The sequence below is a fragment of the Anser cygnoides genome, chromosome 4 (assembly GCF_040182565.1).
Source record: "Anser cygnoides isolate HZ-2024a breed goose chromosome 4, Taihu_goose_T2T_genome, whole genome shotgun sequence".
NCBI classification, from domain to species: domain Eukaryota; kingdom Metazoa; phylum Chordata; class Aves; order Anseriformes; family Anatidae; genus Anser; species Anser cygnoides.
In genome coordinates this window covers 76,793,997-76,820,374 of record NC_089876.1, presented here as the reverse complement: position 1 = coordinate 76,820,374, position 26,378 = coordinate 76,793,997, and the positions used below count along the sequence as shown (strand labels likewise).

At 44.7% G+C, this 26,378-nt stretch overlaps 1 protein-coding gene across 1 annotated transcript in view; it reads left to right on the top strand.

Annotated features, from left to right (window-relative positions):
• The first annotated feature begins 13,211 nt into the window (after positions 1 to 13,211).
• The window catches only part of ELOVL6 (ELOVL fatty acid elongase 6), an 88,576-nt gene continuing 75,409 nt past the window's right edge, over positions 13,212 to 26,378 (top strand). The window contains exon 1 of the mRNA XM_066996438.1: positions 13,212 to 13,312. Within this exon, the coding sequence (XP_066852539.1) occupies positions 13,215 to 13,312 (98 nt within the window). The 5' untranslated portion in view covers positions 13,212 to 13,214. The remainder of the gene's footprint in view (positions 13,313 to 26,378) is intronic.

The window sequence follows — 26,378 nt, the reverse complement described above, 5'->3', positions numbered from 1 at the left end:
AGAATCTCTCCACTGCTCTCCTGCTGAACAAGACCATGCCAGGGTCTGGGATCAAAGAGGAGCAGCCCAGGATCTTTACATTTACGGTCAGGATTGCAATTGAGCTTAATGCCCACCTTGCTGTGACTGATGTCCTGTCAGCAGTTAAATGTAGCTTTCCTCCTGGCTTGTATAAACACTTAGTAAGGAAGGCATCCCAAAAGGAGACGCACTAGCAAAAGGTTTGAGGAATCCTGCTTTGGAGTTTGTACAGAAAACGAGACTGAGTTTCCTGAAAACGGGTCAAGTGCTCAGTATAAACTTGAAATCTCCAAATAGACTCATACAGATGAAGAATCTGATGTTGACTGTGAATTTATTGAAGTGGGTTAAAAATAAATCCGCAGGATCTGTCTGAAATATCCTGACTGCAAATGCCTATTCTGAAGGCACTACTCGTATATTTTCCCTTTCCCTGTGAAGATCTACACTTGTTTTGATTTACTACGATTGGAGCAGCAGACTAGACCAGCACACTCTGAGTTCTCTTGCAAGCTTTTTGGGACTTCTCATTCTTTCACTAGTTTACAAGTCAAGCAGGAAGCTTTCGTTAATAGTCATTATCAGTCTACCCTCCACCCTTTGTTTTCCCTGCCATCAAACAGCACAGAGCTGAGGGAAAGAAATTAAGTGCAGGCCATAATTGTGTCTCTCTTTCCATTACCTTTCAATTATCTTTCAAGTCTTTAGCATGAAAAGGAAAAGAGGGTTGTGAGACTGAGGGGAACTGGGAAGAGTTGTCCCCTTTCGCTTGGTGAAAGCAAGAGAAGCAGGTGAGATGTAACATGTATCCAGCACACCATTAGCAATTCCCATTTAGCAGCATCCTTGAGCTTGGAAGCCACTGTTTTCATTTTGTACTTACACCTGCAGTTGATTCACAACTCCTATCGAGTACCACCTTGAAAAATAAATCCTTTTCTATTCCTCTAGTGGTGCATTTGATTTCTTTCCCTTTCTTTGGGCTGAGTTTATTTAAAGCTTTCTGAGCATTGAATCTCTAGTATGTGAGTAGCCTCGGGCAGTCCAATCTATCAGGAAGAGCGAGCACCTCCAGATAATTTATTGTGTTTCTCAGATGGCATATATGCAAAAGCAGGCTGTGAAAAATATCACTGCATAAAGAGGTCATATAATTGTGTTTATCATAAAGAGGGCAGCGTGCTATGTACTCTTAATTGCCACTTCCACTGTGGTATCTTGGCACACAGATCTCTTTCTTTTCAGCAGTACTACTTGTTTGCTAGAACAGAACCTCCCAGGCAGGTAAATGGTGGTGTCACCACCACAGCAACCTCCTAGGCATTTTGTAGGTGCAGGGTTGGGGCAGGATTTCAAGCTACTGCATTTAGCCACTTGTGTTTCCTGTGCTGTGAATAGCTGTGTTGCTGGAAATGGCTAATACACAGTGAGTGTATTTGTCCGTAGTGCCTTTTTGCATGAAGCTCTCTTCAGATTTTTGGGGGTCTGCCTCTGTGTGGCTCAATGCAAACCAGAACATCAGGATTTGCAAAGTGCGTTACAGCTGAAAGCTGCGTGTAGGTGTTAAGTATTAGTAGTTCTGCATTTTCTGTAGTATCAGCATAGCGCGATCACTCCTCTGGCTCTCGTCATTTATCTGAAGCAGGCAAAAAAAAAAAAAAAAAGCAATATCTAAGAAAAGTAAGCTGAGAGCAAACCGTGCCACATGGGAGCCAATTTCAGACCATTTTCCTTTAGAAATAACTGCAGCAAAATTCTTCTTTCTGTATTTGCCTGAAACAGGAGGTGAGGCTGCACGGTGCTGAGCTTTCTGCTCTTTCACATCCAACTCCCTATTGGAAAAATAACACAAGTGTTTGGTGCAGTGGGATGAGCTCGAGCAATGCCCCTTAACAGAAGAAAGCCACTCTCTCCTAACAGCAACCGAGTTTCAGCTCACTTAGAGCTTCAAGGAACTCCTGGGAGCATCGATCCTGTGTTGTCTTCCCTCCCTGGACGTTGCCTTCACAGAGAGGTTTGGCTCTCTTTACCTACTTATTTCCTTTGGGGCACCTCGTGCAACATACTGGGAGGACACCAGAAACAAAATATTTAATTAACTCGTCTCCCTAGGACTGTTGAGGAGGTAAAGATTCTCTGAGTGGCGTTTTGCTGAATGAGATCAGTCAGAAGCAGACACATGTCCCCACCAAGGTAGCCAGGGCAACCCGTGCCATGTCCTTGTGTACAATATTGGTGACCTCCTCTCTCTCTCGGTTGCCACCAAGGCTCGGATCAGCTATGACCTCAGGAATCCCCCTAAACCTCTCTAAGTGGGATCCAAGTTAGCCAAACCCAAGAAGTCGCTGTTCAGGGTAAGAGCTGCCCATCCTGTACCTCCTGTCTGCAATTGCTTCTCCTGGTAAGGAGCACTCCTCCGGCTTCTTTCTTCAGGGTGCCTCATTGCAGGACTGCATCCTGTCCACGTCCCAAAAGGGCTCACTGAGGACAAGTGGTCTCTCAGAGTGGAGACCTTCCTGGTGACTTTGAACCTGCAGCTGAATCCACAGGGGCCGCTGTCCTCTGTTACAACTGAATAAATGAAGCTATTAAACCTTAAGGTTTGTTTTGTGAGTGATGAGAAATGGGGATGCATTTTTGGCTGCTGCCACAGCTGTTGTCCTTATTCAGTTGTTGACTCTTCCCTACAACTTACTTGAGATTTGCTCTTTATAATTTTTTTTTTTTTTGGCACCACTGAATGTGAAAGCCTGAGATTTATTTTTTGTTTGGTTTGGTGGTTGTTGCTGTTGTTTTGTTTTCTTTTAACTTGATAGTAGGTAGAGAAGGATTATTTTACCATTTGGTCATCTTAAACCAATTTCTTAAAGTTTCTCACTTTTAAAGCATGCCTTTTTAAAATTAAAAAATAATAATAATTCATTCCACTCGCTATTGAATCTTAATTTATTCAGCTGGGATTAGATCTCATTAAAGTACCCCAAAGATATTGACTGTGCTTTTGTCCATAAAGAATAGTTCCCCTTCTCTTAAAATATAATCACGTAGTGCTTATTTGCAAAAGGAACTTAAATTGCACACTGGGTGGATTCTTCTGGACTAACAGAGAAAGATTTTGGATTTCTGCAGGTGAAATAACACTGCACCCAAGTATATATTTTAGTCTGGGAACACAAGCTGAGTAAGAATAATAGGTATTTTTTCCACAGATAATGGGAATTCAAATTTAATTAAATAAAACCAAGAAAGAATTGCTAACTGCAATACGCAACATTAAATTATGAACGCGTCTGATAAGGATACATAATATTCTGGAGCATCCTTGCAATTTGCAGCTATCTAAACAGTCATTTCGTTATCAAGAGGGCTAAGCAAGGTAAAGAGAGGTGACACAGGAGCAAAAAGCTTAAGGAGAAGAGAGTAAAGGTGAAAAGAGTGAGGAGAGGAAAGTGAGTTTGGCAGCAGCAAGACTGAAGCAGAGGGAAGGAGGCCTTGACCGATTCAGCAGCTCAAAAAACCCATGCTCAAGCTGTGAAAAGCAGCCTGGTGTTGGCATCAGCAGCACACTTCAAAGACAGAGGGCAGAAAACAGAGAAGCTGTGGTGGCTCATCCCTTGCCAAGGCCAGGCTGAGGGGCTGCCCTTCCACTCACTGTAACGCTGGTTCTCTTAAGTCTCACCAGGCTAATGCAGATTTTTATTTTTTATTTTTACTGAAGCTTACGGTGAAAATAGGTCATTCCAGGAAGCACCTAGTTGTCTCACGAGCTGAAAAATTATTTTTGGATCCCAAAACTCTCAGAGTTTTCAAAGAGCGGCTGGGAGACAAACTGCAGTACGTGATCAGCTTTGACGTTGTCAGAGCTTTCTTCTTTATCAACATCTTTGAAAACCTTATTTACAAAGGAGTAGTAAAAGTTAATGTTCGATGCGTGGCTTGAATTTCAGTGCTGTCAGAGTGCTCCTTTTTTTAGCAGGCTTGCAGCTACGTCTCAAGCACGAGCATCAAAGATTCCAGGCAAGTGCCAGAAAGCAGATAATCAAAACACTTATCAGGGTCTTCCGTGGGCTCTGCGGGGGCAGGCACAGCTCCTCCTCGCCTCTCGAGCCAGCGAGATCCTTCTCCCTCCCACCCCCTGTCCTGTCTGCTTTGGGGCAGTGGCTGTCCCTTATCGTGTCCGTCTGGTGTCCTGTGCCGTGGGACTGCTGGAGGGCTAAGGGTGATACTGCTAACTGCGGGCATCTGGAGCTTTGGAGGGAGTCAGGGCAAGTGAGCAAACTTCAGATATATAGCACTTTCGTTTAGATGCATTATCACCTCTTATCTCTAAGCTATATTTAATCTAAAGGCCTCTCTGCCTTATCTGCTGCCAAATAAAAAAGGAGTCCAGATATTCTGGCAAGGTTTATAGACGGGGTGTAGAATAAAATCCAAATAAATACAGGCAGAAAAGGCTAGAGACAGCATATTGCTAGCCCCTTTTTGATTAAGTTGTTTTACTCGAGAAAACGGTTTATTTTAGGTCATTCCATCTTTTCTCTGCCTGTTGGGGGGCAGAGCTGCAGGCAGGCAGTGCTACTCATAAATGCCATGCTCCTCCTTCCACTAAATTAGCCGAAAGGCAGTGTTTCTGTCGGGCAAGTTCAACAGAAGAACGTTAGTAATTTAGATGGTATCGAAACATCCAGCACGATTGCAGGACCCTTAGCACTGACTTCTTGGCTCACTCGCATAAATCTGTAGGCTTTGTTCTGCTCCTGCATACCATGCCCGTGACTGCCCCACGTCTTCACTGCCTGCTGCTACTGCTCGGTACAAGCAGCAGAGCAGTACCCTTTTGGTCAGAACTGGATTTCCGAATTGAAAACCATCCCTCGAGAAGATTCAGCCATCTGAAAGGGCCATGAGTACGTCCCTTAGTAGTCATGAGATGCTGCTGGGAAGAAATGCAATCCCCACAACTTAAAGCCCAATGTTGGTCACCAGGGAGGGCAGCAGGTCTCTGTTAGCAGAAATTCAAGCAAGACAGGGAGAAACAACACTAAATTTTTTCCACACTTTCTCATTGTTGGTGTTTTTTTTTTAATAGGTCTCCGTAGATTTGATATAGCGTAGATGCTGGAATCACCCGTGCCTTTAGCCCGTCCTGTAAACCTGCCCAAGGAAACAGAGCAGAGCAGATGTAACTCTTCATACATCTCGCACTTGGTTGCCTGATAGTAAATAGAGTTTGCCACCTATTGTTATCTGATTACATAAAGCAAGGTTGGTAGTACTGCTAGGCACTGATTTAAGGCTGAGATATTCAAGGTCACTGATCTACCCCTTACTTACACAGCCTGTCAAGTGCTGAGGCATATTTATGGGGAAGTGGGGGAGGAAGTTTGTGCTTTTCCAGTGACTCTCTCAGACTGTCGGTCAAGGAGCTTTGAACACAAAAATAGTTTGATTTTATTTTTAATCTCATTCATTTCTGCTACTCCAGAAATGTTTGTTTCTCAGATAAGCTTTTGAAACAAGCAGTCAGACGGAGGGGGGGACCTGAGGGGTTTGCAGTGGTTTGAGGACATGGACCTTGCAGGCTCCCTTCGTTCACGCTGATCAAACACTGGTTCAAACTTCTGTTGTACTTTGTAGATTTTTATTTTTTTTTATTGAAATGAGACCTGAAAGTTGCTTTGCCAAACATCTTCATGTCCTGGGAAGAGCAAATGCACCTCTTTCCTAATCCTGGATAAAATGTTATCATAAGCGTTTCTGGAGGGTTTTTGTTGTTATTTTCAAGAAGAAAAAGATTGATAGGCAATTTCTAAATGGAAAAAGCTTGCTGAGTCAGATAAGTCCTGAAGCCAAGTTCTGTAATGGAAGTAGGAGATACAATAATTTCCAAAGTATTACTGTTTTATTCCATAATTGACAGCCCCATGCACATTGGCGAGACTTACCTCTCCCACTGGGACTATATAGTAAGAGTTAGGGGCTGGTTCTGTCAGGACAGGGGAGGAGGAGTTAGGGCAGCAAAATGCCTTTGTATACTTGAAGCAAGATGTAAACATCCAACTGACCTAAAGCAAAGAAGGTACCTTCTTATCTTGCAAAGCATATTCACTCTGGGAAAAGAAACAAAGCATCACTGATTTAATTTTAACTAAAAATATTTAACTAATAGTTATTTTCACTCCACTTAAAACATTGCAGAAGGCATTGGAATAAATTGGCATTTACCTGTACCTAGTACACAGTGATCTAATACAATATCCTTCGGCTTCATACAGTATCCAGCTGTATACTGGGATTAATTTCACCGTGCAACGTGGGAAGAGAAAAGTGGGTAACAATTCCGGCAATGCATTTTCTCTTTCGTTATTTGGTCTTTTCCATATATTTTTTCTTCAGTTCTTCTTCTTCAGTTGCCCCCCTGTTCTGTCTTAAACACACACAAGCAAGTATTGGGATCAGCTCCAAAATGCCTCTCTGTAGTTAGCGCTAATTTCGTGAGCCAGCCATCATTGATTTGGGAGCATCCGGCTATAATCAGCACCAGCGCTCCTGGGCACAGTTATGTGCACCGTCCTGCTGGAGCAGCTAATTCAGCTCTGGCACCAGTTCTGACTTTGTTAAATTCAGCTGTGGGCTGTGACTGTGAAAAAACCCTTATTTCTGAGCACAAGTTTTAGCAGAGCGTCTATCCTGCGACGTTCATTTTACATCTTTTTTCTGGCGATGGGAGTGGAACTGGGCCAACAACAACAGAACTCAGCTTTTTGTTGAAGAAGTTGCCGTAAGTGGAGGAGTAAAGTGCTGGGCATACAAACTTCTAAATAAGTAATGAAATGTGCTTGTATGACACGGTCCCGACAGCAGGTAAGGAGAGAATGGGGTCTCCTGCAACATGTTTGAGGCACAGGCAGAGCCCCGTGACTCGGCTTCCTCGCTGCACTGGAAAGGCAGGACAAGTCCTTGGTAGATGCAGGGTATTATTCTCCCTATGTGCCTCGACAGCTCCAAAGGGAAATTCAGCATGTTGTACATGGAAGCTTCTGCCCAGGTGACAGTGCTCTCTCCTACCTACGCAGACAGAAGATGTCAGCGTTATGTTGTGTAACTGGCACCGTGTTTTTCCCATACAGCTTCTGCCAAGGCAAAGTTGTTACTCATCTGTAGAGTAAAACTGTAACTCAGGGGTCTTCATCCCCTTAGACTGCTTGAGGCTTCTTGCTGAAAATGAAGTATGCAGTCTGTATGGGCATGGGCATATGACTGCTGGTGATACCAAGTGTCCAGAGGCAAACACCAGGCAGGCTTTTAGTTGGTAGCTGCCTCCAGTTGCCATTAACAAGTAGATGAAAGGACCAGCTGGAGTCTTACCAGTGCTCAAAAACCAAAGGCAGCCACACAGTGACATTTCCATGAGCCGCCCTGTTTCCAGCAAAATGATTTTTCATGTTGGTTCCGCCGTGCAGACTTCCAGCAAGGTGCCTCAGCCCAGCCTGCACAATGGAAAGAAGAGGTCTTGCAGTAGGGATTGATGCTGAGATGATCACTGACCACGAGCAGAAAAGTTGATTGCCATACAGTCATATGAGAGAGAGCAATCTAATTCAGGAATTAATTCTTAGTTAGGCATCCCGCTTACTTACAACTCTGAAGTGGCTCTACACTGAAATATGCAGTAGTTCAAAAGTAGCCAGCCCCTGTCTCATCTGATCCAAATTCTCCTAGTGTAGGATGTCTCTTTTTTCCAGACTGAAAGTTGAACAGCAGCCTGATTTCTTTGTAAGTTACTCAGGAGTCTCAAAATTTCTCTGACAGTTTAGCACGATCTGTAAATGGTTGTGCTGCATGTGAATGGCTGTTTGTAACAGGAAAAAAAACGCGTGGACAGTGGGATGGTTTGGAATTCGAGCAGACAGGTTACGGCAGTTCTATTTATTTTAAAAAGGGATTTTCTCCTTTTCATTTGGAAAGCCCCCTCTCTTCACCTAGCACCACGTATGCCAAGGCCAGCCTAGGAGTGAATCCCAGCCCCTTCCTGTTCTGCTCGCAGCCCTCATGACTGCAAACAGTACTTTGGCCTCTGCTAAGGACAGGTTTTTAAAGCACTACAATGGATCATTTTGGGAAATGGCCAGCAGAAGTTCCTGTGCGTGCATGCAGGGGCTCGGAGCAGATGTCACCAGTCTGGGAATGCTGCTGGCGTCCACCCGAGCGCTGCGTGGGGAGCAGGCTTCTGCTCTGTCCTTTTGCAAGCCTCGGAGCAGGGGCTGAAGGAGCTGCGCTGCAGTGCTGTGCCCTCCCAGGCTGCCTCTCCCTGCACACACGCAGCACCACTTGCATAACCAACGCACAAGTGACCACCAGATGGCCTTCACGGAAGCAAGGAGATAAGGTCAAGGGTTTTCTTTCCAATTCGTGGGTAGACACTGCTTCCAGTCCTGTATAATCAGATTCCCTGCGCACCAGCTGACTTCCTAAAGCATAATACAATTGACGAGTAGAAAATTGTCTATGTTATTATCCTCAGAGCACTCCAAAGGTAAGCAGCAGTCCCTGGTATTCTCATGGTACAGAGGCAGGACAGGGACGTGAATTGTTAGGCAGAGACGCTCGCCGTTCACGCTGCTCTGCAGGGCAGTGGTGTCCCCAGCTGGATCAGGTGGGCTTTGTTAGCCACAGAGCAGATAACGACCCAGCCACGATGTGCTGCAGAGCGTGTCTGAAGAAGCTGGACGAGTTATGGAGCGGTGGCTTCAAGCTGGGATTGACGCTGCAGCAATAAAACCGCTGCAACGGGAGCTAAGCTAAAGGGTTTCTACCTGAGGAGTGTCTGCACTCCTCTGCTGAGGCAGCGGTGCCTGCCCGAGTGGAGCAGTGATAAAAACCCAGCTCATCTGTCTTGTCAGGAGCTAACCATCGAGCTGTGCAACAGCCGGCACTGGCGGTGTTAAATCCGGCCCTTCCTGTGCCATCCCCTCAGGTCTGCAGAGTCTCGGCTTCTTCTCTGCTCCCACCTCACCTTCACTCTGCTGCAGCCCAGGGCCATCGGTCTGTGTGTATGCGCCCAGGAACGATCCTTGTCTGTCTTCTTCCTCAATGCCAACGGGTTGGCAGCTACCTTAAAACCGTCAGAGAACCACAGCAAAGGGCAGACTTGGAAACACGCAAGTAAATTCAGTCCATTTGTCGACTTCAATTAGATGGCAGAAATAGTCCTCAGCTCCTCTTCCAGGTTCAGGGAAAAGCCAGACCGAAATACCAATGGATTTTTCCTTTCACCTACAACAGAGACTTGGGAAATGCTCCTGTAAGTCTATAAGCATGGGCCATACCTTTCATTGAAGTAGATCACCACCGGTTTCCTGCCTTTGCCAGAAACACGCCACGTTGCACACTGCGCAGATGAGTAGCAGCACTTCTGAGCACACACGTGCATGTAAAACCACCACATCACAACAATGCTTGCTGATTACTGCGCCGTGCACACGCTCCTGTGCCTTTCAGTCCTCTGGTTCCAGCCTCTACAGACTGCGATAATGCTGTTTGCTGAATTAAACGCTGCTTTACCCAATCCCTTAATACATTTTAGAAAATGAATAACAAAAGCATTAAGCGCTTAGTTCAGAATTAGTCGGCATTTGTGATAGCTGTGGAAACTGCTCCCGATTCAGGAGGATGAAAGCACCAAGCCATGGGGACCAGCTGAAGCAGAGCTCTTCTCCTGGCTGGGGGAAGTTCACTGATCCACACGAGGGAGCATTTTTAGCTTCCCAGCAGCAGGTTTAGGTTAAAGCATTAGACCCTATACCTTTGAGCAGTGGTGTTTTCTGCAAGCACAAAGCCTACAGGTCAAGCTCTAGCAAGGCAGTCATGGGATGTGGCCCCATTGAATATTTCCCCCCAAAGAAAGTGGGGGCAGAGGGCTACGGGGGAGCAGCCAGTGGTCCCTGCAGAGCCTGGAAGAGAAATGGGGGAGGAAATGTGGGCATCCCACACCCAGAAAACCACCATCACAGCAAAGGAAAGGTGCTTCAGGAGACAAGGTGTTTCTACGATATTTCCTGCTACATGGGTTGAGAACTCAAACCCAAATCTTGACTATTAAGTGAATAAAGGTGGGGCTCCTAACAGGGACTTCGGGATCAGCTGGATTCAGAGGTCAGATCTGCTTAATTCTGGGCTATCACTGATTGCTGCCTCATAGGGTGCAATAAGGGTCTGGGTTAATAAAGCCTAGAACAGGGTCTTTAATTAAATGTTGCATTTTGCTAGGGGGCAGGTCAAAGCATTGTAGGTATTTGTACTCTTTTTCAGCTCAACCTAGAGCCCCGTTTTGGCACAAAACCAATATTGTCGTCCCAAGATGGGGCCAGTCTCTCAGATACTGGTTACAAGAGGACATCCCTCATTCAGTTCTTTGGCCAGCCAGGAAATTGCACTTTCGGTGTCTGACCTAGCCACAGCTCTCCCTCGTTTCTTTTCCCTCTCCCAGCCAAGTTTCAATTAGTGCATCATGGGCAGAGACCCAGGGTGGAAAACACAGGGGGACTGCTGGATGCAGTGGTCCTTGGGAGGCAGCACAGAAAGAACTGAGGAGAAGATGAGGAGGTTTTGCAGCTCGTGTTCACACAGGTGCACAGAAGCCTGTTCCTGCTTGCAGTAGCTGCAGTTGTTCCTGCTAACAAATCTCAGCTGAAACGGCCTGATTTTACAATTGACAAAGGCTGCTTGTGCAGTGTCTGATGGTTGAAATAGACCTAGTTTGGATAATTTTTTCTTCATTTTAGTGCACTATATATTTTGTGAAGGCATCCCCTGTAAATCTCCGTTTTGTAAGACTGTTTTAAAACACGCTTAAGCTCCATGAAAAAAAAAATCTGTTTTAATTACATGATCAATTTCTTCCTTTAGTATGCCTTTTTTTTGCATGCTGCAGACCTCTCTTTCTACCCCATTATCTTCACGGGAGGGTAAAGAGTAGCACTATTACTGCTCCAGGATTAGGGTTCTATAAATAAAGCATATAGTGAGAATTACCACATCTAAATAGGATTAGCATTATTTTTCCACTGATTTTTTAGGTGGATTATTTTTGTATAATTTATTCTCACCCATAGAAGCAAAACAGCTTCAAGCTTCTCATCCTCTTCTCGCCTTCCCCTGCCTGCTGAACGTTGTCTTGACGCAGAAGTCCCTGGATAAGGCCAGAGGCCAGGTCATACATGAAATGGGATCTGGGTCTTTATTTATTTATTTATTTATTTAATCACTGGCCAGGCCATCAGCAGAGGGAACAGGCTACTTGCCTTGTACCCAGCTCTGCAGATGGATGTTTTACGTAGTGTGGCTGGAATCCTTCACTCATTTAAAATCCAGGCTGGTGGGAATCCATTTGGGATGCTCCAAAGAGGAACCTCCCCTGGAGACAAGGACCACAACCAGGTCCTGTCTCACCACCCAAGAGGAGCAGCCCCTTGGAGCGGGTGTCTCTGCCTTTCACACTGCAGGTCACTTCCCCAGGAAGGAGGCATGGGGGCTCTCTGCTTTGTGAAAGGCCCAAACCGAAGGGGATTTTGGAAGATGCCTGTCCCGTCCCTGTGGAGGACACCTGTGTGAGCCGCACTTGCCAGTATGCAGACAAGTGAAATGCTAGTTTGCTTGTTCTGAGAGGATTAGTCCCAAAAGAGGATTGCAGATGCAGTGGGGATACTGCTGCTTCCAGGGGCAGGTGGCAGCTGGGGAAATCTTGAGGGCACCTGCCTGAAACGTACGGTACCACAGGTTCATTAGTGCCACTGTGTCCCCTGGCAGATCCGAGACATTCCAGAGAAAAGCTTTGTTAAACATTTCTGTTAAAGTGAGAGAAAGAAACTGCTCGGCTTTCTGAGGACCCAGGAGTTTTAAATGAGCTGGTTGAAGAGCTGGGTATTTCTAAGATGGATTTTAAATAGCTCTTTAGACAAAGGAGGAATCTCTGGAGCCGTGCCAATACTTACAAACAGAAGATGGTATGCCCCAGATGCTTTCAACTGCTATGTCTCATTCTGACATTAATTCTGGGTAAAATATTTTCAATGAGATACAATAAAACAAATGGAGGGGGGAATTAATGGATTTATAATTATTACTTATTACTATTTATTAAACAGCTTCAGTGGGTGCTCTCACATTTGAAACAGATTGCTAGAGAGACTATCAGCTGGGGTATCGCTGAGGATATGTTGTGCTTAGACAGCCGGTAAGGATTTGACTACATCTTACACGATGTTGTGAATAAAAGATAAGAATGCTACAAAAATCCCCCTAGCACACGTTAAAAATAAGATAGCTAACAGCTCTTCAGTCGTGGCCATGGAGCAGGTAGCTGTGAGCAAGGGTCTGTGTCTCCAGCGTAGTCGGCTGGTGTCTGCTTCATGGCCACGTGCACGTGGGCTATAGATGTATGTCTATAACGGTATGTATTATTACGGATATAACGCCACCAATATGATTGGGATGGCAGCAGGGTTGGGCTTAAAAGTCGTAAGGAGCAATGTGGTTCTCCGGATAAAGTAAGAATAAGCTAAACAATATAGTCATGAGCTGAAGTTTATTACACGCATATATAATCTGGGCGCAATTTAGACAAAAACCGTGAGGGGAGGAAATCTTCCTGCTCCCCAGGCAGTGGTGTCTCTGTGAAGGACTGGAAGCAACAGTGGGTAATCTGAGCTTGTCCTTGACAGGGCAGTCTGTAATGCAGCCCTTGGAGGTACAAACACCGGTAGCTCCAGCAGCGATGGCGTGAGGATATTGTCTGTGTGCCTGGCACTGGAGAGAGCATTAGTGGGAAACTGCGTCCGCTTCTCTCACCCACCATTCAAAAAGGATATTGGCAAGCTGAAACAGGTTCAGAGAAGAGCTATGAGGACAATTAGAAAGCTGGAAAATAATTATTACGGGCAGAAAATCCTGAATCCAGGAGCTAGTATCTATCTCATCAAATGAAAGCTAAAGGGTGAGTTATGGGCAGTTCATAAGAACCTACTGGGGAGGAAAGCTTTGGTAATGGTTCCGTACTGCAGTCTTGAAGCCAGAAAAATGGGAGTAGAAATAAGACAGAATTTAACAGTGAAGTTAAAGTTTATGGCAGCAAACTGTAAAACAGTTTTATTTTTGTTGTTGTTTTGTTTTGTTTTTCTTATAGCCACACTTAAATGAGAATCAAGATGGGGGAGTGCTGCCCAGCGGTCATCCCTGCTGGCCTCAGGAGCTACGCATCTCAGAAAACTACCAGCAGTATCTCAAACAATACGTGAGTTAAAATTGCATGATCATTCGCACGCTGATAAATACAGGCATTGGGTCAGGGCCTTACATAAAATCAGTTCTTTCCCCTGCTTTGAAAGTTGAGGAAATTGTTCTACGCTTCTCGCGTGTGTATAGAAAATAGGCACCTTTCCAGCACGCTGCCTGCTTTGTGGGATATAAGAAGGTTCGGGTGTCTGAGAACAACATGAAAAAGGAGGTGGAAAGGATTGGTTGGGCAAATAACATGGGTAAGGACTGGGGCAACAGAAGTAGCAGAGAAGCTGAGTAACTTCCTGCTACCCAGAGAGGTCTGAGAGAAGTGAAGATTTTCACAAATATGCAAAAGTGAAACGAATCCTAAAAGGAAAACAAATGAGGGAGGGATTTGTGTTAAACATCTTTTTACACAGGTGTCCTCATTCATGAGAGAGTAAGGGAAACTGCAGATGATCTGGATGTATAAGAAGCTGCCATGGAGGCAATAGAAAAGAAGAGACAAAAAGGCTGTAGAGGATACAACATGCACATAGAATAACTGTGAGATTTGCAGAGAAAATATGTAAATTACCTCATTGAGGCAGAGGGAAAGATGGAAATAATCCAAAGGAAGGGAGAACTCTACAGAGCGGTTAGGCTGCGAGATAAGAAATGTGCAAAGATGGGAGCACAGAGCAAGTGACACGAGCCTGTGGTGTGATATAGAGGTTTTAATACTGGCAATAGCTCGGGATTTCAGGTGTAGAAACACAAGCTGAGGGGCTAGGCTCTACCTCTAGGAGGTCCGCTGCACATTCCCAGGCACAGCATCTGCTTTTCTCTTCTGCTTTCCTGGGTACAGAGATACTTCTAGCACGTCATCAGCCCTGCGAGCTGAAATAGCAGCAATACACGGCACACTTGGAGAGACTGAAATGAGTCTCATAGGGCTACTCTCACCCAGACGTGGGTCAAAAGACATTTGGATCAGAATTTAGCTGGGGTATTCTGGTATTTCACTGGCTTTATCTGAGCTGACCTTTGAAGTGATTGTATGAAAACTGATGAGGATTTGTCTGAGACATCTTGCTGGAAGTTTGGGGCTGAAACTGGGGGAAAATGAGCCCAAAAGTGATCTGGAAACCTGGGTGTTGCTTGGCTGCCAGACAGGGGATTCCTCTAGAAAACTTCTAGTGATATTTGTACCAGCCTTGATGAAGCACCAGTAAAATGTGCAACAAAGGAAATCTTTCAGATGCAGGGAGATGGATTGGATGACCTACTAGGCTTTTTCCATCTTTAACTTGTGATGACTTTATGAAAGCACTTTGTCAGCTCCTCACTAACTACTGTGTACTTAGCTCTGATCAGTCCTGTCAGATTGCTGTTTGGGAGGTTAGATTTAGCTATAAATTCCTGTCTGAGTCTCTCTGAAATCCAAAAATAGAATAGTTGAGAATGTATGAGCTGAGTTATGGATCAAATGTGTCACTGCAGGAACCAAGGACAAAATGTGTGACATTAAACTGATGTCAAAGAAAAAGCCTCTACTTGACTATTTCTCTGCTCGTGGAGTACATTTTTTCAAGCACAGAGCTCTGTCAAGACATTAGCTAATTAATCCTCACAGGATGTCAGTAGATCGTTATTTACACCTCCATTTTCAGACAGAAGAAGCAAGTTTAGAGAATTCTTCCATGTTAAAACTGGAACGAGGAGCACGAACATCTTGCCTGTTGCCCCATGCTGAAGTCTCCAGTCCATACTGCCACCTAATGCCTGTCTAATATATGTGAGGAAGTGCAGCAGGTGCTTTGTTAGGAAAATGAATGAAGTAGATATCTTCTAACTATTCGCAGTGTTTACTAGTTTAAAAATATATGATATATAGAATGAAAAAGAAATTTTAAAAAAAAAAAAGAAAGAAAGAAAAAGAACAAGAACAGGTGATATAAGTCTGATTGTATTTGCATGGGAGGAATTTCTCCTGTTGTTTGTAAGAGGTTGCAGCCAGCCTTCCCGTGCTGGTCTGGTGCAGATGTGCCCCCGAGCAGCTCCGTGCACAGCCCAGGCTCTTCCCTGCCTTTCTGAACATCGCTGATGTACCACCCTGATACCTGCTGGCTGGGGCTGGCAAGGGTTTCCTCATCACTCAAGGGGCTGCATGACTGATGTTCCCCACCACGGCCAAGGTAAGCATCAGGTCATGAGCTCCTCCTTTCTGCCAGAGGGGGAAACAAGGCCAGCCTGTGAATCTCGAGTCATTTTGGAGACCTCAGGAGCCCAGGCACCTCAAGCCATCACTTGTGATTACAACAGCTGCTTTGCCTGACGTGCTGATAAGGCCACAGACTTGTCACGGGACCGCAATGTTGAAATGCTGCTCCTTCCGTAGCAGTAGCTTCTATCGCATCATCAGTCACAATGTCATCAGTTTTCAAATCTGCCACACACAGTTACGGTCTCTATTATTCACAGATTCAGCTGTAGCACAGCAAAAATGAGAGCGACACGGGCCCCCCGTATTGCCTCTAAATTGCGTGCAGCTGCTGAAGCAGCCGGATGCATCCACACTGGTGCTAGACCAGCAGCAGATAGCTCACAGCCACCAACTGGACATCTGCAAGACACCAGTGTCCTCGAAATAAAGAGATGTGACATACTTGTTGCACTGAGTTACCATTAGAGTTCACTCTCGTTACACACCTACGCTCTGCAATAGCTAAGGAAACATGCTTGTAACTACAGTATGCAATTAGGGGGTGCCCAGAGGCAGTAAAAAGCAATCACACCTCTTTTTTCTCAAGTTCTGTAGCGGCTAGAATATTCCATTAACAGTAATATTTGCATGTTCTTGTTACTCACTCAGCAATTTCCCCGTGACTATTAGATTTTATTAGTATTAGTTTAATAAATCCTGGTAGTTTGTTGTCCAGGGAGCGCGAGCAGCTTTGCCACTGAAAGAAAATAACAAGGAAAAATAAATCACTTCGTCATCTTGTTACCATTGCTATGGAGGTGAAATTCTATTTTCCTCTGGTTGATTAACCTTTAATGGTGGAAAAATCAAGACTATACAAGCAGTGTATGTTTTTAAATACAATATACTGAATGTAGGGCTTTGCTGACAAGCAGGGAAGCCTTTCATAATGAAAGCCAAGCTTTTACCATGGGAGAATATTTCTGATTGCCTTTCTGGCCATCACTCATAAATCTCTTCCTAATGTAATTAGGGATTCATCCAAAATCAGAAATCTATGCGGAGAAATGCAATCCTATGCCGTTGAGGATTTGGAGATTTCACAGTTTGGTTTTGCCCTAATTCTCGAGGAAAGCCAAACCACTCTGAGTCCCCGCTGTTGGCACTGAAGATATCCTTACCCTTGACTAACGTAGGCTGCATAGCAGGTTCTGCTCGAGCCTTCAGCCGTGGAAGTCCCCAGAATTTTTGCCCACCTGTCAGGGATGTGTATGCCAGGCAGACTAGTTTCCCTGGCATCTTTTTTCCCCAGAGAAGAGAGCTGCCAAGTGACTGGGAAGTGGGGCAGGCAGCAAACCTGCCTGAGAGATCTTTTTTTCCTCCTTCCTAAATTTCGCTGGCACAGACACACATTTGCAAAGCATTTCATGTTCAGTTAATTCAGCATTGTGTAGTGAAAAAAAAGGATTTTTTCTGCTCTGCCCTCCCCCCACTGGTTTTAATCTTACCAGAAAACAGCTGCAATTACTGATTATGAACTTTCATTAGAAAATGTCAAAGAAAAATTCGAAGCCTAATTTTTTAAAGGTAATGACTGCAAACTTTCCCACTGGAATGTTCTTACACCAAGAAATTAGGTTATTTCCCTGTTTCAGTGTCGTTTGAAATAGGCCAAATCCAGTTCTGGAGGAAGTAACTGTATTGCAGGAGAACTCAGGCTTGTGATTGCCAGTCGTGTTTTTCCAGGACAGCTTTGTATGATGACGATGACAATAATAATTAACAATAATAACAATAACAATCATAATAATAAAATCTTAACTCTGGATGGCAGTCCCATTATATTACCTTATATTACTATTTCTCAGTAATATAAGAGCACCTAAGAAAAAATAGCCCCTACCTCTGAAAACGCAGAACAAAGCAAAACTACAGCCCCCTCCAAAAAAAAGGGCAGAGAGAGGGCAGGAAAGCAGATGGAAGTTCTTGCTCAGGATGATGTGTAAAGCCAGGTGACTGCTCATGGCCAGTAGCCGTGTCCAGATTTTCTGTATCCTGTGTCAGGCTTTGTTGGCAGGATGTCGCTCTAGGGGCAGTAAGCACACCGCAGAGGTAGGGAAGAGTGGTTTAAAATCCTTTACCCTGACCCTCACTACCACACCGAAATGGAAATGAGCACAGGCACCACTGTCTTCTCCTTATCTGTTGCCTTCAGCCTTGTCCCCGCTGCCACCTGAGTTTGAGAAGTCCCTGCTGATTGCCAGCACCCAGCCGTGCCTCGGAGAGCCGCGCTGATGGAGACGGCGTGCTGCTCTTCTGCTGCCGCCTTTCCGAGTGCGCTCCCAACGAGCCAATTAAAGCAGACAGGATGGGTACCAAAGGGAAAAATTAATATTATTCTTCAGCCGCCACTTCGTTAAGGAACCCCAGCGCCTGTCTTCTGTCAGAACCACTGCGAGGTTTTTGCAAATGTGGCAGTGCGTAAATTGTGTCTGCGCGACTGCAGCTACCTTTGCTCCCGGAGCGGCACAGAGCATGCTGCTAGCTCGCTTGGTAAGTGTAACACGGGCATAAGTGAGGGTCACAATAAATTCAGAGATGCTGAAATTAGAGCACGGACTTTTTACAATCTTAATGGTGCTGCCATCCTCCACACTTTCTTGGCTGACATCCTCCTTTGCCAATTATTCCCATTCAGTTGTTCACTGCTAGACCCGAGGCAGGCTGAATTCACGAAGAAGCAAAATGCTGTCTTTGCCGAAGAGCACAGACCCGATTTCTTGCTTGCATAGTCAGGTAGCTACAGGAGTCGCTAATACATTGCGACTTCACTATGCTAAAAGTCACAGATATATTCCTCAGGAGAATATCCTTTACCTATAAGACAGTTTACTTATGTGTCCAGGATCATTTAGCACGAGGGTTACGTGCTGGGCTTGATCATTTTATCACCAGATTCATGTTGATGCTGTATTTGTATAAAGGGGTTACTACGCTTTTTTGCTTTGTTTCTAAAAAACAGTCCGTAGTAGTGTGATTTATGGAAATGGCAACATTGGTGTGTAGCCCCTTCCTCTCCCCACTGAGCAGAAGGTGGGGCAGAAGGTATTTGGGGCTGTAATTTCTACCAAGGCCTGTAATTGTTTCTGTTTTTTGCTTATGGGTAGATTAGAAAGAACATGTACTTCTACACCTGACAGAAGAAACTGAGATCAAATGATTGATCTCCTTTTTAGTGACATTGCTGCAACTACGTTACCTAGGAATGCAAAGGTAGTAGACACTGAAAATGGATCAGAACTTTTCCCAGGATGCCTTAATGAAATTGGGAACAAAATAGGCACAGAAAATAGGCACAAAAATAACCACACTGATTGTCCCTTGCAAAGCCACTCACAAGGATCAGAGCACAGTGCAAAGCGCAGGAGAAGGGAGGGCTTGTGACAGCGACAAGCTGATGAGCCTCGATCACATCAGAGAAGTTTCTTGGGATGTCCAGGTCATTTTAGAGGAAAGCAACAGGGAAAATGTTTCCATTATAGGTCATTGGTTTAAAGGTATATAATCCCAAACACCGGTGACCAAAACATATCACTGCCTGTCACGCACTACCAAAAACCGGCAAGAGCTGGCAGCCCAGCTCTGATGATGAGATGAACGCCCAGCTCCCAGACATCCGTGACTGGACTTCATTGCAGCGTCAAGCAAGCATTTGTGATTGGAAACTGAACTGAACTAGAGGCCAGTACGATGGCGCACATTACCTTCGCTACTTCTTTTCTGGAGATAGAGGACAGGCCTTCGGTCCTGAAGTCAGAAGTTCTCGAGGACACCTCACCACCTCGTTGAACGGGAACTGCGGGTGCAATAGGAGTGGAAGGAAGAAGTCCATTTCATTTGCAAGAGTGCAAGAAATCTGGCTGTTAAGAATAACACACACAGACTTTTACAAAACAAGTAAAAACACGCTTTCTGTTCCAAAATTCAAAAGCCAGTCTGGGTTTTGTCTGAAGTGCTGAAATTCAGGATATACTGACCAATTCCATCAGGGTCCAGCTATGAATGAAACGGAATGCACTTGCTTCCATCCGCATTTAATGGAATTTGGGTGCCCATTAAAGCTATTCCTTGCTTAAGCTCCTGTGTTCAGTGGAGAACAAGGTGGTTCCTCCCACAAGCTGGCACCTCCACCAGCAACACCCTGCTGTGGAAATTTGGCTTTCTGCTCTTCAGACAGAGACAAAGAAGCTGCCTGTGGCAGAGCTGCACGGGAGGGCGCTGTATTGCTCAGCTAGTCACGTAAGGTGCTGGGATCATTGCTGGCGTGCTCCAGTGCACACCTCACAAATTGCAGCTGTGCCTGCACACAGGTTTAATTAGGTGCGTACAGGACAGCGCAAATATCTCAGCGCTGGCTCTGCCAGTACCTATTCCCAGCTCTCTGACGTGGAGAGAAAGAGTAAGAGGGTTCATTTTCATAAATGGGAGCAGATGAGCCAGAAAGGCCAGCAACAGCTAAAGCTGGTCAGTGCTTCCCATGTTAATATCTGCAGTGCAGCTTGAATGCTTCAAGGTAGTAGCAGGGACCGGAGCCACGCACAGGTGGTAGGGAAGACAGGAGAGGGGAGCCGGCAATGGCACAGGGAGCCCAGGACAGGCACTGGGAGCAGAGCCAGGGAATGGCTGGGTGGCCCAGAGGAGAACAGCTGGGGGCTTCCTCCCCTGTCAAAAGGCTGGCAGGGTGACTGAGTTTTCAGTTCAGGGGCAAATCAGGAAATAAAGATTGAAATGGGCTTGTAGCTGATCTACAACAGCCTTTCGTTCCTTTCTTATTTTTTCTTTTTTTTTTTCTATAAAAAAATGAAAAAAAGAAAAAAAGAAAGAAAAAGAAAACACTTTTCAAAATGAAAACGCTAAACCTTTATGTTTCAAAGGTGCTGAGATGAAATGTTGGATTTTCCTAAAATATGTTAAATGGGGGCAGACGGGAGCATGGGATCCAACCTAATAACTGAATTCAGCTGGACGCATGTGGCTCAGACTGTCTCGGACTGAGTGCTCTATTACATTTAGCTGCATTTGCTAACAAAATTTCATCCAGGCTTGCTCTTTTTTTTTTGTTTAATAATTGAAGTTTATGGTACAAGTGTGCTCATAATGTAGTCTAGATAGGTCCCACATATTTTTGCCTGCCTTTAATGCTACTTCTATAATTCCATAAATTTGCATGCCTTTTATTTTTTATTCCTTACTACTGAAAAAAAAAAAAAAAGATTTCTGATCTGAAATAATTTTTGCTTTTTAAGAAAACAAGTTATGAAAATGACAAGTTGCATGTTTGAAGACTTGATTTTGGTAAAGACAGATGGCTTTTAAAAATGTTAGTACTGGCCTTGGTCAAATTAGACAAGTCAAAATCACCTGGGCCTTTGGTACCAGAAGATCACTGAAATACTCTACCTAAGGAGTAGAAGTGTGCTTATAATCTATAAAACAGGATTTGACCTTGAAGTATCTTCTGCAGGTAAGGTCCTTATGCCACTTCTGTTTACGTAGTATTTGAATAAAAGAGATATCAACCAACAGATGACGGCTTCAGCTCCCTAACATCTGACTCAGGTCACCATTTGCTAGCCAGGTTCTGGAAACGTGAGGAGAGTGAAGTAACAGATGCTGGATCAAGGTGGTGATTATTATGGCCAGCAGGAGGACACAGGCTAAAGATATGCTATGAAAGTCAGAAACCTCCATTTCTGTAATCATTGTGTACTTTTATTCAGTCTTCCCTGCAGCTTGAGCTACTGCACAGGTTTTTGTACAGAGGGTTTGTCCTGCTAGAAAAATAGGGTGATGACCTTCCAGGCTGAAATTGCAGGTGAATGCCTTCTGAAAAGCAGTAGCAAAACTGTCGTTAGTTTCAGCTGTCAAAAATGAAAGGCATGTCTATGGTAAATTCTGATTTATGTACGTAAATGCATCACTGAATTCATCTCTGGAACTCCTTTATCTCAGTGTTATAAACAGGTTACAATATACAAAATATTATTTTATCGCACACTACACTGTATTTAACAAAATACCTCGGAAATGCATTATATTAAAGATAAGTGTTGTTTACCTTTAATAAGGTGTATCATAAAGTAAGATGCATGTTTGTTTATCACACAGGTATAGAAAAGAAATTGATCTCTTCCCTTAAGTATTTCTGTACATCAATGCTGACAGAGCTGAATGAATATAGTTGTTTAAACAGTCTCCCAGGAATAATTCCACTTTTCCTTTGGTCTCCTTTCTCTCCTCTCTTCATGGATCTTTAGTAGCTGCTGCTGCTGGTGGTCTTTGCTTTCAAACCCTGAGCATAGGTTCCTCTGTGAAGAAGACACGGGTGAGGAGTTTTGCCATAGATTTCACAAAGGGGTTGATTTCATTCCAGATCTTCTTTCTGGCCACCGCAACACAAGAGTGAGGGTTGGACGACAAAGCCTGGGGGCTTCTGTGGAAATTCAGGTCTTTACTGTAAATGCACTTAGGTAGAGTGTTTCACAGGATATTTCCAAAGGTCCACCCGGGCGATACAAGCCACAAGTAGTCTCACAGCCAATTGGACCACTTTGCCTGAAACTGAGAACGATGAAGATCTCCTCTGAGCAGCGCTGATCCCAGCAAGTGCATTAAACCTTTGAGGTTTAATGCAGCCCTTGTTAAAGCCAGGCATTAATGTCACTGGAGTTACACCAAGAATGTATTTAGCCCAATGTACTCACAAAAATTTGTGGTGCAGAAGTACAAAATGCCAAGCGTGTTTGAAAGGTTCTGGGGCATGCGTGTGCAGATGGGTAGAAAGATGTGATTTCTTTCTGCTCTGTTTGGTATTTGTTGTGTTGGTTTTGTTGTTGTTGTTTGTTTTTAATCTGGAGTAATAATTTAATCTAGAGTGTGTAGTTCTGTTTGTCATCTTCATTTCCTACCTATTCCAATATCAAGGCTTGCTAGTTTGGAGTGAATTGAAAGTTGACAGGTGTCAGATCAACAAATCAGGAAATGGAATGAAACGGGAAGGGAAGGGATCCTAGAATACTGTCACTGTCTGAGAACTAAAGAACAAATACGGAAAATATATTTGTTTCCTATTTTTCTGAGTGAATCTTATCAACTGGGACCTATGTAAGCTGTGGGACTGATAAGCTTCCAAGTCTGTTTATCTAGGCAGCATCCACAGCATAGACACGTGTAGCACCAGCTTCAGGGCTCCAGAGGGGACGCTTTAGACTGTCCATAGAAAGTTGGTCTGGAAGCTTTCACTTATGCTAGGATGTTATTAATGCTATTAACATGGGGGGATTTTCCAGTATCAGCCTGCAATCAGATCAAAATCTGTCCCATCGCTGTGCATGGACCCTATAAATTGTGAGTGTGCATGAGTATTAACTGCTATGGAGCAGCTTTTCTGTAATGAGAAGTCTCCTCTCGGAAATGCTAAACTGTTCTGAGATAAATTCAAGGTGATCCACACCCCTTCTTGTGGGAGCAGAAGCTATCCCCAATTGCACATTATGTGCATCAATAAAGGCAACTCAGAGAGAGAAAGCCAGTAACACGTTTTATTATTCATTTTGGTCCCTAGGAGGTCTTTGCAAAACTATCTAATGAAAACGTGACTTGGCATGCTTGCACTGGATGTGAATTTGAAATCCTTCCTTAGAGCCCTTCCCAACATTGCTGTCAGCAGAGGAAAAGACTTTCGGGGGGTCCCAACAGAGGGGCTCAGCTGGAGGAAAATGCCCATCTCCGCCATCCTCCACACAGCTGAAGCGCTTGCACCAAAGTAAAAGCCAACCCTGGTGACTCCGGCCCTTAACCCGAATCTGTCTCTCACGAGCAAACTGGCTTCGTGAAGGACATCTCTTGGCCTACCGCCCTGCTCCCGGCCCGCCATTTTCTACGGCTGGGCCTAGGCCTGCTTTGGTGCCTGGCCCTTCCTCTGCTCCCTCCTCAGCTCCGCGGGCTCCAGCAGGGGGCACAGCCACCCAGCTCAGCGGCTGGGGCTGCCTGGTTCCCAACCCACCTCAGGGATTTCTGTTTTTCACTGAGAAAAATTAAAAACATCAGTTTTGACCTCGGTGGCTCGGCCACCCCCCCCGCCAGCTCCCAGAGGGGCACACGGGCTCTGCCCCTTTCTCCTCCATCAGTCCCTGTGGCACCTCAGAGGGGCTCAAGCAGAAGGGGAAACCTTTTGAAACGGTGTGTGCAGGGACATTGGCACACAACCTTCGTACAGGCACAGATCGGGAGACATGCCCTCCTTACTCAGGGAGCCATTCCTCCTGCAGTGCCTCCCAACGCTCACTTTAATGGTCGTCCCCCCCCCAGCAGGGCTCTGCCTCTGCAGCATGATTAAAAGCCTTGAGTTTTCTCTGTGTGTCTCAGTAGATAATCACGGTAAGCACAACACTGACATTATGCAACATGGTAGTAATTAACACCTTGCTGCAGTGCCTTGGCATCTAGATCTTTCTTCACTGATGACCGCAATCACAGACAAGCATATAGACTATTAACAATACGTGTATGACACTTCGTAATTTTGTGGACAATGCATGTAGCAGATAGGCAACATTATAGTTATGCTTTGTACCTCCATACCAAAAGGAAACATAACAATTGCCTTTGGAGGCTTTCCAAACTTTTAAAACTCGATAATGAATTTAGTCTCACTATATCTGTTGGTAGTTTTGGTTTTCAGAGAAAAACTGAAGCAGAGAAATACCAGAATTGTCCTGGAAACTTTACCATCAACCCATTTAGAGTCAATGAATGCAAATCTTCATTTCTCAGTTTTGTGGAATAATCATATATTGTACTTGTACTTGTCTGAAGTCTGACTGAAGTCCAGCAAATATTCTGATGATTTCAGTAATTAAGAACTCTGACCTTTGGAGCTTGGGCCATGGTCTTCTAGGTACAAAATTCATGCTCGTGAAGCAACTGATAAAGTCATTTTCCTTTCTGTGTGGTGTTGGTTTGAACAGGTGAGGTGCTCAGATAAGAAATGTGTGTATTCGCCATCCTTTCCTCAGGGAGCTAGTGAAGAACCCTGGGCAGACATTGAAAGACTCTTCCTTTCTCAGCTCCTCTTGGTGATCAGTGGTCATGCCTGACCTCTGCATGTTCAAACCTTCCTTTGACAATCATGATGATTATCAGAGTGATAATCTGATAATTGTGATCATGCTGGCAAACTCTTCTCTCATTTTTTTATTGTCCTGGAAAGGGGAGAAGGAAATGACTGGAAAAATGAGTACAGGGTCAAAGACAGTGATATATTTCTATGCATTTCTGTAGGAAGGTAGTTCTTATCCCTGGAAAGATTTTTTCCCACTGTCTACAACTAGATAGGTGGGGAAAAAAACTAGATTGCGGAGGAAACAAAAACAACAAAAAAATAAATAGATAAAAACAGCAGTTGCACATTTTATCATCCTTTCTTCATATTCAATAGTATTTAAACAGTTGTATTCACATCCCACCTTATGCCCGTAGGACAATTTATGGCTTAATCCATAATACTAGAACTCTGAAAACCCTGCTTTCCAAATCAGGATCACTTGCAACAGGGCCCTCTCTCACACTGAGTGCAGGTCAGTCAAGCCAAGCAAAGCCAATCTTACCTCCTAGTTGGAATAGTTGCCCCAGGGCTAATCTGTTTCAAGCACCCTGCTCTTACTAGTGGGAAGTTGTTTCTGCTGTAAATTTATGCTACTGCAGACTTATCCTTGGGCAACACCAGGCCGATGCAATTCACTTCACAAGCTGTTTACTTAATTTTTTTAGGTGACTTATCCCCTTTAATGAGCTGAATCAGCTCATGGAGGGACCAGGGGAGTGTCAGAGGTGGGGGAGCAGGGCCGGTGCGTGACCAACAGGAGAGCAGGCAGCAGAAACTCCCCTTCTGTGGCAACAAGGCTGGCTCAGCCCTTCCACCCAGGCAGTCTTCTCCTGCTGGTGTGGCAATCCATCGGGGTGCAGAGAGCAGGATGACCTGTTATTTCGGAACACTCCCCAGGTAGCATTCATCCTTCACATGACCGGCAGCCTCCAGAAGAGTCATTCCTGTGGCACCTCTGGTGGAACGCGAACCACTTTTGGTAGGCAGGCATTGCTCTCGTACCCAAACGTAGAGGTCTGCTTCCAGAGGTCGGTGGGCTAGGGCAGCCAGCACACCCCTGGGGCTGGCAGAATGCAAGATTCAGAGGAACAGCTGCAGGAGGCCGGGTGGGATGCTGGAGGACATCTCAAAGGGTGCTATGAGACACCCATGTCTCTGAAAGTGCCTTAAGCCCAAAGTGACTGATATGACAGCTCTGACACAGCACAGCTCCATCTACACTGATAAAACTGCCTGGGAGATCGGGTAGTACCGCGCTGGAGTAGAAGTGGCAGCGCCCACCCACAGACTTCCCTGTGCCTCTGTAATAGTAACAATAGAGTGAATGTGCAACTGGGTACAAACGCTTCCTCTTGACCCCAATGACTTCCCACAAAAATTCTGGCAGTTATCATCTTAATTTGCTCTTATTTCTTCATGTCTAATGCTAACACAGACTTTTTTTTTTTTCTTTTTTTCCAGTGCCAACAAAAAGTACTTCTGAGGCCAAAAAATACCTGTATGGTTCAGAAGATGTTCAAAGATATATTTAAAAATTAAAGGCAGACCTTTGAAATGAGATTCTCTGTGCAACTACTTTGCTATACAACTACTTTTCTCTGTGACTTTTCTTTCCTGTACTCTAAAGAGCACATAACTCTAAATTGCAAAGTAAAGTTCTTTTATAGACTATTTTTGCACAGATTCCAGATGGCACAGAGCAAGTGACTTTGCTATGTAAAGCTAAAG